Here is a 16,417-nt window from a genome sequence, read left to right as displayed (position 1 = left end):
GACCTCTAAAATGAACATAAACAGTCCTCACCACAAGAAACTTTTCGTTTTTGAGGTTATTAGTTTTAGATCTTTAGTTTTAGATCTCATATCATGATGGTAGTTGGTGGCAGTTAGCAGAGCAGGCAGTACAACTCCATGAGCACTTAGGTCCAAAGATGGTCTAAAACAAACTGAAACCAGTAACCTCAAAAACAAAAAGTTTCTTGAAGTTGAGACTGTTTGTGTTAATTTTAAAGTAATAAAAAATTTAAAAAACGCTCTTCTCCAAGAGAAATGTCCTCAAAAATTTTTTTAGACCTTATAGATAGTTTGGACAAGAAGAGAATAGAAGCTTTCGAAATGTGGTGCTACAGAAGAATGCTGAAGATTAGATGGGTAGATCACATAACTAATGAGGAGATATTGAATAGAATTGGGAAGAACAGGAGTTTGTGGCACAACTTGACAAAAAGAAGGGACCGGTTGGTAGGACGTGTTTTGAGGCATCAAGGGATCACAAATTTAGCATTGGAGGGCAGCATGGAGGGTAAAAATCGTAGAGGGAGACCAAGAGATGAATACACTAAGCAGATTCAGAAGGATGTAGGTTGCAGTAAGTACTGGGAGATGAAGAAGCTTGCACAGGATAGAGTAGCATGGAGAGCTGCATCAAGCCAGTCTCAGGACTGAAGACCACAACAACAACAACAGCTACAAACAGGTCTGACCTTATTGATGGTGTCAGTACAGCAACAGGGGTTTAGAGATCATGGTGTCATCATAGCAACACTGGTTAGTAAATCCATCATGAAGGCTAGGAGAGTATTTATGCTAGAAAGAGAAAATAAGCTGTTGCTTGCATTCCACACAGACAATAACTGTCTCCTCTGGAGAAGTGTGTGCCGAGTAAGTGTGTGTGTGTAATTTTGCTGGTCCATTCTTTTACCCTTCTTATACACAGACGTCTTTCTTCCAGTCAATTGGGGCTTTACACTGGCTGAGGGATTTGTGTTAAATGCAAGATAAGTAAGGAACCATTGCCATAGAGCACTCTCTGTTAAACAGAATTTGGATTACATGTGGACCTGATGACTAACCGTATTTATTCGAATCTTAGACGCACTCGAATCTAAGCCACACCTGAAAAATGAGACTTGAAATACAGGAAAAAAAAAAAAAAAAAATTCCCGAATCTGAGCTGCACCTGAAATTTGAGACTCGAAATTCAAGGGGAGAGAAAAGTTTTAGGCCGCACCTCCAAATCGAAACAAAGTTGGTTCATTGTAACATAAGACACAATTGAGGTTGAATGGATGAAGATACAGCTACAGTAGCTTGGTGCAAGTCGTAACCTTAACAGTTAAGCTTTACCAAGTAGCCATTGTTATGTCAGGCGCTCCATCCATATTTATACGGGTACCCTTCCTTTTTCACGTGCTTAGTCTGGTTTGAATTGATTGCTTATTTTTCTTTGATCTGATAAGTGTCGTTCTCTTTGTTATAGGTGTTTACGTCACTCTAAGCTGGAAATGTAGTACTGTACTGTGTCATGCATTGTCTGTTGCATTCTGATAATGACTGTTTACGGTCTGTTGCCGCTTGCGGCATATCTTGCTTTTGTGCACGCTACCAGCGTTTACAATTTAAAAAAAGAGAGGAATGGTCTCATTAGCGAAACAATGACAAGAGACTGCTATTTGTTGTTACTTACACTGCTGCTTTATTTGATAATGATCAACAAGAACCAAATAATACACTGCGTATGATAGAGGATGTTCTGAACGAGAGTTAAGCAAAAATTTTTCTGCGTTTGAAAATCTGTGCAGATGCCTCTTTAGTACATTACATTCTGCACAGAAATTAGAGTCATCTTATATTTAAAAATCTAGTCAATTGCCATGCTTCATTTCTGACTGTATCACTATTAGGCATAAGAATAATACGAATATAAACATGACATGATATGTATATTCTTCCGTATTTGCTGTTGTCTCACTCTAGTTTCGTAGTTTGTTAGGCAAACAGGATTTAAATGAGATAGCACCAAACACGAAAGCATACATGGTAAAATGTTTATATTTATATTATTCTTATGGTGAAGAGAATACTGCATGTGATTCACAATTCATAAAAGTTCCTATTAGCAACCATCTCCTCTCACAGGTAGGAAAGAATTCAGAACATAGAGTTGTCCATATAGACAAACATCCCAAACAGTCTTGCCAATCAGATTTTCGTAGTACATTGAAACGCTGCTACATTCGAAGATGAACAATACGGAATTTGCATTTACTTCGTTGGATAATGTATGAAAATGCAGTGGTCGAAACTTGGGGTGCAGAAAAAAGCTTGTCTTCCACCTTTTTATTAATTTATTTACTGATGCAGTGGTTTTGGCACCAGTATTTATCTTTGTGTCTGCAAAGCATGCCTGTGTAGCACTACGTATATTCGATGGCAGAAGTTAGTTGTGGCGGCACCTACCAACATTGTTCAGAACTTCCGCTTACTTTGCACTCGATTATAAGCCACAGGCGGTTTTTTGGATCACAAAAACCAGAAAAAAAGTGTGGCTTAGATTCGAGTTTTCAACCCTTTCAAATGCTTCTCTAAATAAGGGGTGCCTATTACAAGTTCTCCATATGGGAGTCTGTGTGACAGTAAGATAATGGTATGTTTGTATATATATATATATTTTTTTTTCATTTATTTACTTACTCATATGTCTAGTTCTGGAAGACGAAATTGAAGAGCAGATCTCCAAGGTCATCCCCCCTATGTGAATAATTTCTTAAACTTGACATTTATAACTTCAGCTTTCCTTTTCCTGTATTCCATTGCAACACCAGACTGGTCAATGAGTGACTGGGCATGGGACATAAAAGGCCCACTGTGTTTTAATAATGAAATTTGGACAATGCTGAGGAAGCAAACTGTTGTACTCAAAGTAGAATTTTTTTTCATCTGTAGAAAGATTTATGTGTGAAGCATATGACAACTACTGCCATCCTGCATAAGCAGAAGATCTTGCCATGAACCCAAGAAAATTCTGGTCCTATGCATAAAATCGTTAAATGGGTTGAATGTTTCTGTCCAGTCACTTTGCCCATTACTCAGCTTGCATTTATCAAGAATCTCTCAGCCATTTCATAGTCCCAAGAATTTGGAAAAAACTGCATGTGACTCCTATACAGAAGAAGGGTAAAAGAATGACTCACAAAATTACAGACTAATATCCATAACATCAGTTTTCCACAGAATTCTTGAACTTAGTCTCAGATTGAATATAAGAGATTTCCTTGGGACAGAAAAGCTCCTGTCCACAAATCAGCACAATTTTATAAAGAGAGAAAATCTACTTGCCCTTTTCTGGCATGACACCCTACAAGTCATGGATGAGGAGCAACAGGCAGATTTCACATTCCTAAATTTTCAGAAAGTGATTGACGCAATGCCTCACTGCAAACTGATTATGAAAGTATGAGCATTTGGATAGGTTCCCATATATGTGAGTGGCTGAAGACCTCTTAAGTAACAGAAACCAGTACATTGTCACTCAACAGTGAGTGTTCACTAGAGACAAGGATATTGTTGGGAGTGCCCCAATGAACTGCAATAGGACTGCTCTTACTCTTTATATACATTAATGGTCTGATGGACAATCAGTGCCTGTTTACTGATGACGCTGTGATTATAGCAAGGTCTCATCATTGGGTGACTTAGGAGGTTGCAAGATGACAAAATTTCTAATTGTTGTGATGAGTGGCAACTTACTCTGTTTGCAAAAAAAAGTTAATGCAGATGAGCAAGAAAAACAATCCTGTAATGTTTGAAAACCACTTTAGTACCGTGCTGCTTGATACAGTCACATGATTTAAGTATCTATGTGTAAAACTGCAGAGTGATATGAAATTGACAAAGCATGTAAGGATGGCAGTAGGGAAGGTGAATGGTTGATTTCCTTTCATTGGGAGAATTTTAGAAAAATGGTGGTTCATCTGTAAAGGACGTGGCACACAAAACATGAGTGCAGTCTGTTCTTGAGTACAGCTCAAGTGTTTGGGACCCCCATCAGGTTAAATTAAAGGAAGATGTTGAAGCAATTCAGAGGTGAGTTGCCAGATTTGTTACCAAAGGTTTGATCAATATGTGAGTATTATTGAGATGCTTTGTGTACTGAGATGGGAATCCCTAGAGGGAAGACAACATTCATTTTGTGAAACACTGTTATGAAGATTTAGAAAATCGACATTGGAAGTTTACTGCAGAGCTACTCTATTGTGAGCAATGTACATTTGGCATTAGGTCCATGAAATCAGAGGTCTTACAGAGGTATATAGGCATTCATTTTTCCCTTGCTCTATTTGTAATAGGAATAAGGAAGGAAATGATAAGTAATGGTACTAAGTACCCTTTACAATGCACCATACTGTGGCCTGCAGGGTATATGATGAGTGCCAACTGTCCTTTTCATAATATTCGTACATTCCATTGTTTCATCAGTAAATGAATGTCCATTGTTTAATTAGTAAATTAGTAAGATAGCTACTACTTTGGAAAAATCTGCTGCATCTGCAATTTTATTATATTGCTGCTATTTATCTTTTTCTTTTTTTGTAAAACAAAACATTTTTTTTACTTCAATATAACTATCTTCTGTTTATAGGAAAATATTACTTGCCACACAGCTTTTTAACAAACAGTGCTGCTAGCCATGTAGGTAACAGAACCTGAATCTACATATTCAGATAATTTGTAGAAAGAGTGGCTAATGACAACAAATGGGAATTTTTTTGGACCAACCAGAACTGCCCGTCAGAGATGAATTCTACACATTTGGAAAATATTGCACAAATTCCATTGACTTGATGGAGCACTATTTCACAAATTAAATGCATTACTGACAACAACAAAAATTGCTCTCAGGCCATGAACATTTCACTTTTTTCTCATAGACCTGAACATATGTTTTTTTCTTCTTTTTCTTTCCCTCACTTCCCACCCCCACTTATACAATCTCTTCTGTAAATTTGATTATCACAGTTCTCATTTTGATCTCTCTCTCTCTCTCTCTCTCTCTCTCTCTCTCTCTCTCTCTCTCTCTCTCTCTCTCTTTCAGTGTCTCCCCTCCTATACAAACATACATAATTCTTTGGTACACACTACATCTTTGTTTCAGGAACTGGAAGAACTTCGAGACAAAGTGGCAAGCCTTACACAGCAACTGAATAGACAGATAGAACAAAACGAACAAGCAAATGCTCGGATACATCTTCTGCAGGATGAGAAAGCTGTTGTAGAGTCTCGACTTAATAAGACAGAGAGTGATCTGTCAATGGCTGAAGTGACAAAGGATGGACTACGCCGTGATAAGAATACGGTATATTATAATAGTTGCATGGTCTTTTGGGTCCAACTTGAGTAGTATGAAATGTGAACAGAACCTTACAGGCTTAACTCATATAATTACTAGAAAATCATGTCATGCACTGTTAGGAAACTTTCTACCTGCAAATTAAACTTAAGTGATATTAACTTATAAGCTCAGCACTATTTTTGTCTCTCCTGATTAACATTTGTTATAATCTTTTCCTTGCATGAACATGCCCAGAAAGTAACAAAATTAGAACTGTTATTTACTTTTGTTAGCATTATTTTTCTCACCTTTAATATGTTCTGTAAGAACATTTCCCCACATACCCTTCACAACTCTCTACTTCTTGCATTTCTGTTCTAATATTCTAATTTCCATTTTTCTTATCTTTGACATGTCTATTACTGTTCCATTCCATTTTTAAATATCATCTACTGCACTCTGCTACTAACTTACTTCTTGTTTCATGCTGAACCTTGTCCTTATCCTGTTTTGTCAGTGTTTTTCCATCATCACTGTGGTATCTTTCCCTTTACATATTTTTGCTTCTTTCTCCTGAAGAAAGAGCATTTGTCATTCAAGGTATGAAATTAATACCTCATATTAAGATGGACCTTGATCTGCTACAACATTTGGGATGGTAAAGTAGATGTTTTGCCCTTTTTTATACAACAAAATAAATACTTAAACCATAAATGCTGAATAAAACTGAAGGGAGATTTCTAAAATGAGTGGAATGGTTTAAATGACACGCATGTTCTGTTATATGAGACAAGCTGAATAACAATGTTCCTTCCAGTTCATGTCATTCCTAGAAAGACTGGCACGTGTCCTCAGTGTGGATGAAATATCAAAGGATGTTGGCGTCGATTTGATAACTGACTCTTTATTGGCAAGGGCAGAACAACTAGCACGATTAGAAAACGAGAAGATAATAGACAAGGTAAGATTAACATTCATCTACCTGATATATATGTTTAAATTTTTCTTAGAACGTTATGACAAAGTTAAAAGAAAGCTACTGATGGCCATACCCAAATATTTCCTTTCATTGAAAGTTGTAAAAGATTCCATTGTTAAAATATCTTACACAATAGAGAGTTTATGTGTCAATTAAGCTCCAATAGTGTAAGCAAATATCTGTTAAAAATCACATGAATTGGTATAGATTGCTACTCACCACATAGAGGAGGTGTTGATCAGCAGACAAGCACATTTAAAATTAGACTGTTGGGTAAGCCCTCAGACTAGTATCATAGATACACACATCTGGTGAAGGATCTAATCCAGTAGCTTATCCAACAGTCTACTTTTAAATATTCATGTCTGTTGTTCATTGCTTCCTCTATGTGGTGAGCAGCAGTCTATTTTAATCCATATTATTATTCAGTCCTGGATTTCCCATTGTTTGTTAAGAGTTATCTTTAACAATGGAAACTCCAGTAGCAATAGCAATAATGTAGGTAAAGACAGATTGCTACTTGTCATAAAGATGACATGTTAAGTTGCAGACATGCACAATTGAAAGACACTTAAAAATACACTTTCAGCCATGGTTTTCATCAGAAAAAGACAAATATGCACCATTCATTCACACAAGCAAGCACACCTCAGACACACACGACTGCCAACTCCAGCAGATCGGACCAGAATGTGCAGCTATCACACGGAATGGAAGCAGCAGACTGGAGGCGGTAGGCAAGGGGAAGGACCTGCAGTGTACTGATGGGAGGGAGAGAGGAGCATTGTATGGTGGACTGTGCAGGAACTAGAATGCCAACAGGCACAGCATCAGGAGGTTGTGGAGCAGGGACGTGAGAAAAATGGAACGAAAAAGGAAAGGAGTGGAGAAATATGGGCAGGAACATTGGCAGAGGGCAGCAAACAAAGAGGTTGGGAGACAAGAATGGGGAGATAGTGATAGAACAGAAGGGGTGGAAACTGTTGGGGGAGGGATGTGGCAACAGTATATTACCGTAGGTTGTGGTCAGGACAATTATGAGAGTGGAGTATATGTTCCATGAACTATTTCATTGATGATATCTTTGCGATGTGGACTCAGGGCCAAGACACCCTATCTTCATTCCTTCATAAGCTCAATGCCTTCTCTCCCGCCCACTTCACCTGTTCTTCCTCAATGCATGGTGCTGCCTTCCTAGACATTGACCTTCTCCTCTGTGGTAGCTCCATCTGCACCTCTGTTCACATTAAACCAACCAAACACCAAGAGTACCAGCATTTTGACAGTTTTCATAGAAAGAGATGATGGTACTCTAGCAGAAGAACCACAGGAGGTTTTGAACAGATGGCAAGAATATATTGAATGTCTGTATAAGGGGGATGAAATGCAAAGCAAAATTACTGTTGAAGAGGAGCAATATGTGCCAGAAGATGGAAAGGGATTTACCATCTTGGAAGCAGAAGTAGAAAAGGCGCTGAAGGAGATGAAGAATAGGAAAGCATGTGGAATAGATGATCTTCCAGCAGAACTGTTGAAAAGTCTGGGAAACAAGGCAAGAAAAGAAATAGTCTACCTTTGTAACGAGATATATGACAAAGGGGAATGACCTGAGGACTTTGCTGTAACAGTTATGATACCAATAGAGAAAAAGTGAAGCACTAAACAAATGTGAAGAGCACCAGACCATCAGTCTAATTTCTCATGCAGCTAAAGTCTTGCTGAGAGTGTTGAATAGAGGGTTGTATGGCAAGTTGGATAGAGGGATTTGCAGAGGAGCAGTTTGGATTTAGAAGATGAAAAGGAACAAGAGATGCTATTGGCCTGCTAAGAACTATAGGGGAAAGATATATGGAAAAGGGTAGAGAAATCTTTGCTGTTTTTACAGATTTAGAAAAGGCTTTTGACAGAGTTCAGTGGAACAAGCTGATGGATATCTTGAAGAGGAAAGGAGTAGATTGGAAAGAGAGGCAACTGATACAGAATCTATATTTACACCCAGAAAGTAAGGATAAGGACTGAAAATGAAATGACAGAAGGAAGCAACATTGGACAAGGTGTTAGACAAGGTTGTTGCCTTTCCCCACTGTTGTTTAATGTGCACCTTGAAGAGATTGTTGCAAAAAGCTTAGGTGGGAAAAGAGGAATATGTATTGATGGAAAGAGACTAGAATGTATAATATTTGCTGATGACATGGTATTAGTGGCAGAAAGTGAGCGGACAGTGAATAACATGCTCAAAGATCTGAATGAAGCTTGTGTGGAATATGGGATGCAAATAAACACAGCAAAAACAAAGAGTATGGTCATCAGTACAAGACGCAGACTGTCCAATATTAAAATAGGACAATCTACCATTAGCCAATACAGTGAATTTAAATATCTCGGAAACACAATAACTGAAGAATTGAGATGTCGCTAGGTGGTGAAAACTCGAATTGTCATAGCGAAGGAGGCATTCAACAGAAAGAGGAGACTCTTATGTGGCAAATTAGATAAAGGACTAAGGAAAAGGCTTGGCAAATGTTTTGTCTGGAGTGTGGCACTATATGGGGCAGAAACATGGACACTGAGATGAGAGGATGAAAAAAGGTTAGAAGCATTTGAGATGTGGATGTTAAAGAGAATGGAGAGAATAAGCTGGATGGAAAGAGTGAGTAATGAAAGAGTATTGGAAAGGGTTGGTGAGAGAAGATGTCTGCTGAAGGTTGTAAGAGAAAGGAAAAAGAACTGGTTGGGACATTCACTGAAAAGGGAGTGCTTGCTAGTAAATGCTTTGGAAGGATTGGTTTGTGGGAGAAGACTGAGAAGAAGAAGGAGATATTAGATGATAGATGACATAAAGGGAAGAGAAAATTATGCAGACCTGAAGAGGATGGCAGAAGACTGGACAGCCTGGAGAACTACCATGTGAAAACCTGCCTTTAGGCAGAACACTGATGATGATGATGATCCCTTTCACCAAAAAAATGCTTCCCATACAGCCTGACCAATTGGGGATGGTGTATCTGCAGTGACAAGAGTTCCCTTATCCAGTATGCTGATGGTCTCACCAAGGCCTTCACAGGGAGGCACTATCCCCCAGACCTAGTCTGCAAACAGATCTCTCATCCCATTTCTCCTCGCACCCCACCAATCCTCCACCACCTACCAAGCACGAGCCACAAAGGAGTGTCCCTTTCATCACCCATCACCAGCCTGCACTGGAACAACATTCTTCACCAGGGCTTTGATTACCTATCATTATGCCCTGAAATGAAGGACATCCTACCTGAGATCCTTCCCACCCCTCCTAACATGGTGTTCCATCATGCACCCAACCACCACAGCATCCTAGTCCATCCCCATGCCACTTTAAATTCCAACCCCTTGCCACAAAGATCATACTTCCATCCAGCTGTCCACCATGACAAATGGCCATTGCCAAACTGTGGCCAAGAGCAAAGCAAACTATCTTGTGGCCCAACATGCTGACCATAATGTGCTTGATTTCAATGGCTGCTTCACTACCCATGCCATTCTAATCCTCCCCTCCACTGCCAGCTTTTCTGAACTGTGCAGATGGGAGTTATCCGTACAACACTTTCTCCGATTCTGTAACTATCCCGGCCTCAAGTTGCAGTAACATAGTGTCCCCAAACTCAACAGTTTCCACCCCCTCTCCCCTATCACTTCCTCTCCATTCATGGCTCCCACCCTCTTTGTTTGCCACCCTCTGCCAATGTACCCACCCATCTTTCCCCACTACTCTCGTTTTTTATTCCATTTTCACCATTTCCCTGCCCCATATCCTCCTGACACTGTGCCTGTTGACATTCTAGTCCCTGCACACTCCACCAGATAGCGCTCCTTCTCCCCTGACTCGCGCACTCCTATCCCTTCCCCTCCCCCTTCCCCTTCCTTTCCCCTTCCTCACCCCCTTCAGATTGCTGCTTCCATCCCATGTGATAGTTGCACTGTGGCCCAAGCTGCTGGAGTTGACAACCAGGTGTACATGAAGTGTGCTTGCTTGTGTGAATGAATGATGTGTGTTTCTCTTTTTCTGATGAAGGCTGTGGCCAAAAGTTTATGTGTAAGAGTCTTTTAATTATGCCTGTTTGCAACTTAGTTTGTCATCTTGATGGTAAGTTACAATCTATCTTTTCCCACATTGTTTAAACTTATGTTTAATTTATCATTTCCAAGTGCATAACAACCCATCGATGTAGGTCTTTCAAGTGGTATATTTTCTATGCTTTGCTTTCTGATTGTTACCAGCATCAATTTTCTAAAGGCACATGCATATGTCTCTTAGAAAGATAGCAGGTGATTCTGTTAAAAAATTGTGAACCTCCCTTGCCATTTGGATTTTAGGATTTGAAAAATATGCGTAGAATTTTATGTACTGTATCATTATATCAGTTGGAATATTTTATACTTAGTTTTCTTGTCTATAATATATACTCATAATACTATTAAGCACTTCAGTTTATTTGTAACTTTTAGTGTAGTTACGTTGCTTCTCAATAGCTATATATTTCAGTAATGAATAATTATGTTTAATTTGCATGGAAAAGACACTATATTATCCTTTATAATCAAGAAAACAAGTGGAGTTGAAGGTTTGTCAAAACTGGAGCACACTAGGGAAAACAAATCGTGGATTTGCACTTTGAGGTTTTACACTGACATCTTTACAGTCTAAGCTTCAATTACCCTCTTTTTCTTTTTACTTTTTGTTCTTATGTTCCTGATTATTTTTCTTCAAACTATATCATCTCTTTTCTTGTATCAGTACTGGTGGCTTTATGGAACGTACCCACGATTGAGGAGGGAATGTTCGTTCCCTGATCTACCACTTCGAGAAGTAAGGCTTCTATCTCAAAGCATTAAGCTTCATGTTGGAACACAAGCACGTAGATTAGAGTGTCACTCTATTCACTATATGTAAAAACACATTCTTAAAAGTTAGAAGACGTTGCTTTGAAAATTATGAAAAGAATAGATTGCTACTCACCACAAAGAGGAGACACTGATCCACAGACAGATGCAGTGACCTGCTAGCAGTTTTTTCATTGTGCCTAACTGTGACTCAGTGTCTCCTCTGTGTGGTGAGCAATAATCTGTCCTTTTCATAATATTGTTGTTATTCCATCCTGGACTTTCCCTTTTTTTTAAATTTTTATTTCTATTCTAATTCATAATTTCTCAAAAAATGCAACTTTAGACCTTTAAAATCCGAGCTCTCTATTAGGCATACTCAGATAAACTTTAGCTTCATAGTTACATCTGTTTGTCACTCTCTCATGTATTCTCTTCAGTAAATAATAAATGATGCTCATATGTATAAAATCAATATACTGATAAACAGATCCATAATCTCAGATGATTGTGGTTTACTTTACTTCTAGGTGTATGTCACTTTCTTGACCAACACACAAAACTGCTAACATATTTAATGGGGTTTCTTTTCCCAATGTTATTGGATAATCTTTTGATATGATGAATCTAAGCTCAATGAAGTATTATGATGCAAAAATGAGCAAAGAAAAATGTTATGTAGATTCTGATAGAAACCTGGAATATTTACACTTACGTGCTTATGCATTTCTTCTTCAGTGTTATTCATTACGTATAATAAAATTCAGTTTTAAACTAACTTTGGTATGTGTGATCACAGTAGGAGACATGATAATAATTTCCACAAAATGGTAGAGCACTTGTTTAGGATACAAAGTAGAAATTTCCATTTAGATGCAAAATTCCTCAACAAGACACTCACTCAGGTACTAATAGAAGACAAACAGCAGCTATTTAATGTAACTGAGGAAGCAGCAGCTTACTTTCATAGTAGTGGCTTTCCTTCTAATTTGCTAGGTTAAATTTAGCTAGCGTAAGCACGAATATTAACAAGCAGTACAGATTTGTTTGTTGTTAATGCAATTTATGGGTTAAGTTTCTAAGAGTTGCATCTGTATTCTTAACATGTGTCTTCACTTAATCCACATCACTGAAACTTCTGTTTTTTGATGGGACCTGCAGAACTGGAGAAATTAATTAATTAGTCACACACATAAGATGGTAAAATGTAAATCTTAATAAATTTAAAATTAAATTAAAACCTGTCATACTACCCACACCTTGAATACTGGGATTATGGATACAAAATCCTATGTTAGCACTCTGGGAAACATAACTAATTTTAGATATGTCACTTTGATACAATGCTGAATTGTTATGCTTCAACTCTATTTATTACACTCACATTTTCAGTTGTGTAGTAGCTGAATAGTGCAATTAGACAACAGTGGGATTTTTAAAAGTAGTGGCTTTACTGCAAAATATGAAACACACTAAGTTAAAGTCCTTCAAAAATATAGCATAGATTATAGCAAGTAGCTTTGACAAAAACTATATGCTTTGATGATAATTAAATCAAGAAAACACACAATGAAATGTACAAGAGGCGTTCAACATTTTCCCCCTGAGCCAGTTCCTGTTGAAACAATGCAGAATTTGTTGTGGGACATCATGGAATATTCCCATCTCTTCCCCTATAGTTTCATGAAATTCCGATGGGTAGTGGTGCTATATGTAGCCTTCCAAATGGCATTTGTAACAGATGTGCATGCCAAGTAGAGAGCTGTCTCTGAGTTTGTTTTGATGGAAAACCAGACTATCACAGATATTAATAGGTGCTTGTAGAATGTCTTCAGAGACATGGCACTGAACAAAAGCACAGTGATTCACTGGGCAAGACTTCTGTAATCATCACATCACACAGACCTGTGCATTCCTCTGCGTGCCAGGTGGCCATGCACAGCTGTTACTCCTGCAATACTGAAACATGCAGACACTCTCATTTGAAGTGATGAGTGGATCACAGTCAAACACCCCATGCATAACTGGATATCTCTGTTGGTGTACGCCTACTGGGAGCCTCACCGCATAACAGAAGATCATAAAGAGCAATGAAGGACTTTTGTGCATATTTGCTTGCACATTACAAAGCTGATCATTACAATTTTTGTCAAATATCATCACAGGTGATTAAATATTTGTTCATCAGTTCAAACCAGAAATAAAACAGCAATCTATGGAGTGGTGTTACACTGCCTCACATCCAAAGAAGAAGTTCAAAGCTGCAATATTACCTAGTAAAGTCATGGCAATGGTTTTCTGGGCCTCTGAAGCAGTTATTCTGTTTGATGTCCTCCCTCACCTTCTCCATGACATTGCAAAGCCTTGCACAAATCTGCACACCCAAGAAAAGCTCACAGAACTTCATTGGACTGTTGTTCCTCAATTTTGAAGTGTATTGTGCTTCCATCAGGAAAATTGAAGAAATGACTTCGGCTTGTTCATCACCACAAAAACACAAACAGACTTCTCCTTCTCCATGACATTACAAGGCCTCGAACAAGTCTGCACATCAGAGAGCAGCTCACAGAACTTCATTGGACTATTCTTCCTCATCCAGACTACAGCCCAGATCTCACACTTTCCAAATTCCATCCATTTGGCCCAATGAAGGATTCTCTCCATGGGAAGCAGTATATGGATGATGGTGAGGTTATTGGTGCAGCAAGACATTGGCTCCAGTGTCGACCAGTAAAGTCATACCATGCAGGCATACAGGCCTTCCCACTAAGGTGGCATAAGGCAATCAAACTGAATGGAGGTTATGTTGAAAAATAGTGTTTTGTAGCCAAAAGAGTGAGGAATAGTATGATGTATTGAAATCCTGAATAAAACCAACCTGCTTTAAGAAAAAAAATTTTGCATTGCTTATTGAATGTCCCTTGTAAATGTCTATAAATAGATAGATCGTTACACACTGAATAGGAAAGATGTTAAATACCACACAGACAAGTGGAAAAGAATGATTACTAATGTGGGGAGGTAGCATAGTGTGCACAGTCACAGTGCTGTTCAATGAGTAGTGATTCCCATCCACATATAAAACGATAATTACTTACAGACTTGCTCTACGGAACCATTTCATTATAACTGTCCACCTATGGTAATGTACACTATTGTTTGTGAGAACTGAATGCTCATAAAGAATGACAAAGAAATATCCACCTAAACTGGATGTCAAATTGTAGCTTGGTGTGTATGATCTTTGTGTCTTTTACATTAGATGACATTCGTGTTAGATCAATTATATTAGATTTTCTAGATACCTCAATGAGAACAAAACCAATGCAAACAACAGTGATACTTCTGCAGTGATAAAGTATTTCAAAACTAGTGTGCCCTGGACATTAGCAGATAGATAAGGAAATCGATTCTACTTTATTTCACGAATTGTTATGCTTTACTCATTCAGTCTGTTGTATAGGCGGCCAGGGTGGCCAAGTGGTTCTAAGGCACTACAGTCATGCCTCGAGCATCGATGTGTGTGATGTCATGAGGTTAGTTAGGTTTAAGTAGTTCTAAGTTCTAGGTGACTGATGACCTCAGAAGTCAAGGCCCATAATGCTCATAGCCATTTGAACATTTTGTTGATGTACACGACAGTGCCATGAGATGAAATAGAAATCAATAAACTGCATGCTTTAATATTATCAAGAGGAAAGTTGCCACTCACCATATATTTGTGACAGTCTATTTGTTGTACCTATCAGTGACTCAGCATCTCTGCTATATGGTGAGTGGCAACTTTCCCTTTCATAATATTATTACATTCCATCCTGGATTTTCCGTTCATTAAAATTATGTGCTTTATTAGCCAAACCTTTTAATGGAATACACCTTTTGAACAAATTTGATGTAATTTGCTCAGACACGCCTCTACTGGTGACAAAGATTATGAATGAAGTAAGAAAGAACTCATTATACATAAACTGGTATTAAATGTGTACTTCACTCAATAGATCATTGCACACAGAAATTTCAGGAAGATTATCTGCATTTGTGGGTTACTACATGTGATTTGTTCTGACAACAGAGAAACATGTAAATGAGGGTGACCTGGTAAAAATAGCTTCAGCAACGAGACATAATGCTGCTGGGCTTGTGTCTCTTCTAAGGCTCTATGAATAGCCTCTTTTAAACTCTTCTGTTAGGAGAGTTAATTTAGAGATGGAACATCTGCTTGGATCAGGTATGGGGTATCATATTGGTGTAGCTGCTGTTGACTCTTATCAGCAGGTGCAACTGTACTAGGCACAGCCATTACCTCAACAGGAAAGGGAAGGGAAAAATGTCTGAGTTAATAGCAAATAAATAACTTAAGGAGGAGAAGGAGGGGGGGGGGGAAGGGGGGGAATCTATCACATGTGGTAAAGTGCCAGTAGTTACAAGTAACTGAATAAGTCTTTTTAGGCTAGGGAGGGCAGAAAGAAAAGATGTTCAGAGGCAGGTTGAAAATGATATTCGCATTGATAAAACCCGCATCCAGAAAGCAAATTTTAATGAGCACAATTCATGCAAACAGCCCGTTACTGAAACCGGAGGTACTCAAAAATTGACAGAAAAATTAGGTTCATAGAGATGTAATGCAGCCAGTGCACCAAATCAGCTATCCATATTGCACCAGAATATCCAAGGACTGAGGGTAATGTTAATGAGCTGCTTATCTGTGTTGAAGAATTGGAGTTGAGCTAACCAGTTGATATAATCTGCCTCTCTGAACATCGTGTGACTGCTGGTATAGATATGTTAAATGTTACTAGATTCAACTTAGCTGCTTACTTCTGTAGAGAAAATATGGTGAAAGGAGGAGGTGCCACATTTGCCAGAAACTGTTTTAATTTCGAGAGTATTGGTATTAATAAATTTTGCTTGGAGCAGCACTTAGAAGCTTATGCAACAGAAGTAGTATTTCATAATAAGTCCTTCATAATAGTAAGTATATAGAGATCTAACTAATTAATGGAAAATCTCATATAAAGATGTGAAACAATTACTAACAAAGAGATAGAGGGGCTGGCCAGTACTTACCTCAGCTCAGTACAGCCGATAGAGACACAAAAAACAACCGAAAATTTAAGCTCCTAGCTTTCGGAATAAATGTTCCTTCATCAGGGAGGAGAGAGGGGAAAGAAAGGGAAGAAGGGAAAGTGGATTTAGTTACTCACAACCCAGGTTATGAAGCAACAGGGAAAGGAAAACAGGGA

General features: G+C 38.4%; 1 protein-coding gene across 1 annotated transcript in view; it reads left to right on the top strand.

Annotated features, from left to right (window-relative positions):
* The window catches only part of LOC126278367 (coiled-coil domain-containing protein 170), a 335,535-nt gene that overhangs the window by 226,743 nt on the left and 92,375 nt on the right, over nt 1-16,417 (top strand). The window contains exons 9-11 of the mRNA XM_049978435.1: nt 5,162-5,362; nt 6,156-6,299; nt 11,089-11,160. Coding sequence (XP_049834392.1) covers nt 5,162-5,362; nt 6,156-6,299; nt 11,089-11,160 — 417 coding nt within the window. The remainder of the gene's footprint in view (nt 1-5,161; nt 5,363-6,155; nt 6,300-11,088; nt 11,161-16,417) is intronic.

This window comes from Schistocerca gregaria, chromosome 6 (genome assembly GCF_023897955.1).
Source record: "Schistocerca gregaria isolate iqSchGreg1 chromosome 6, iqSchGreg1.2, whole genome shotgun sequence".
NCBI lineage: Eukaryota > Metazoa > Arthropoda > Insecta > Orthoptera > Acrididae > Schistocerca > Schistocerca gregaria.
Note: the sequence above shows the minus strand (reverse complement) of the source record. Positions and strands in the feature narration are given on the sequence as shown.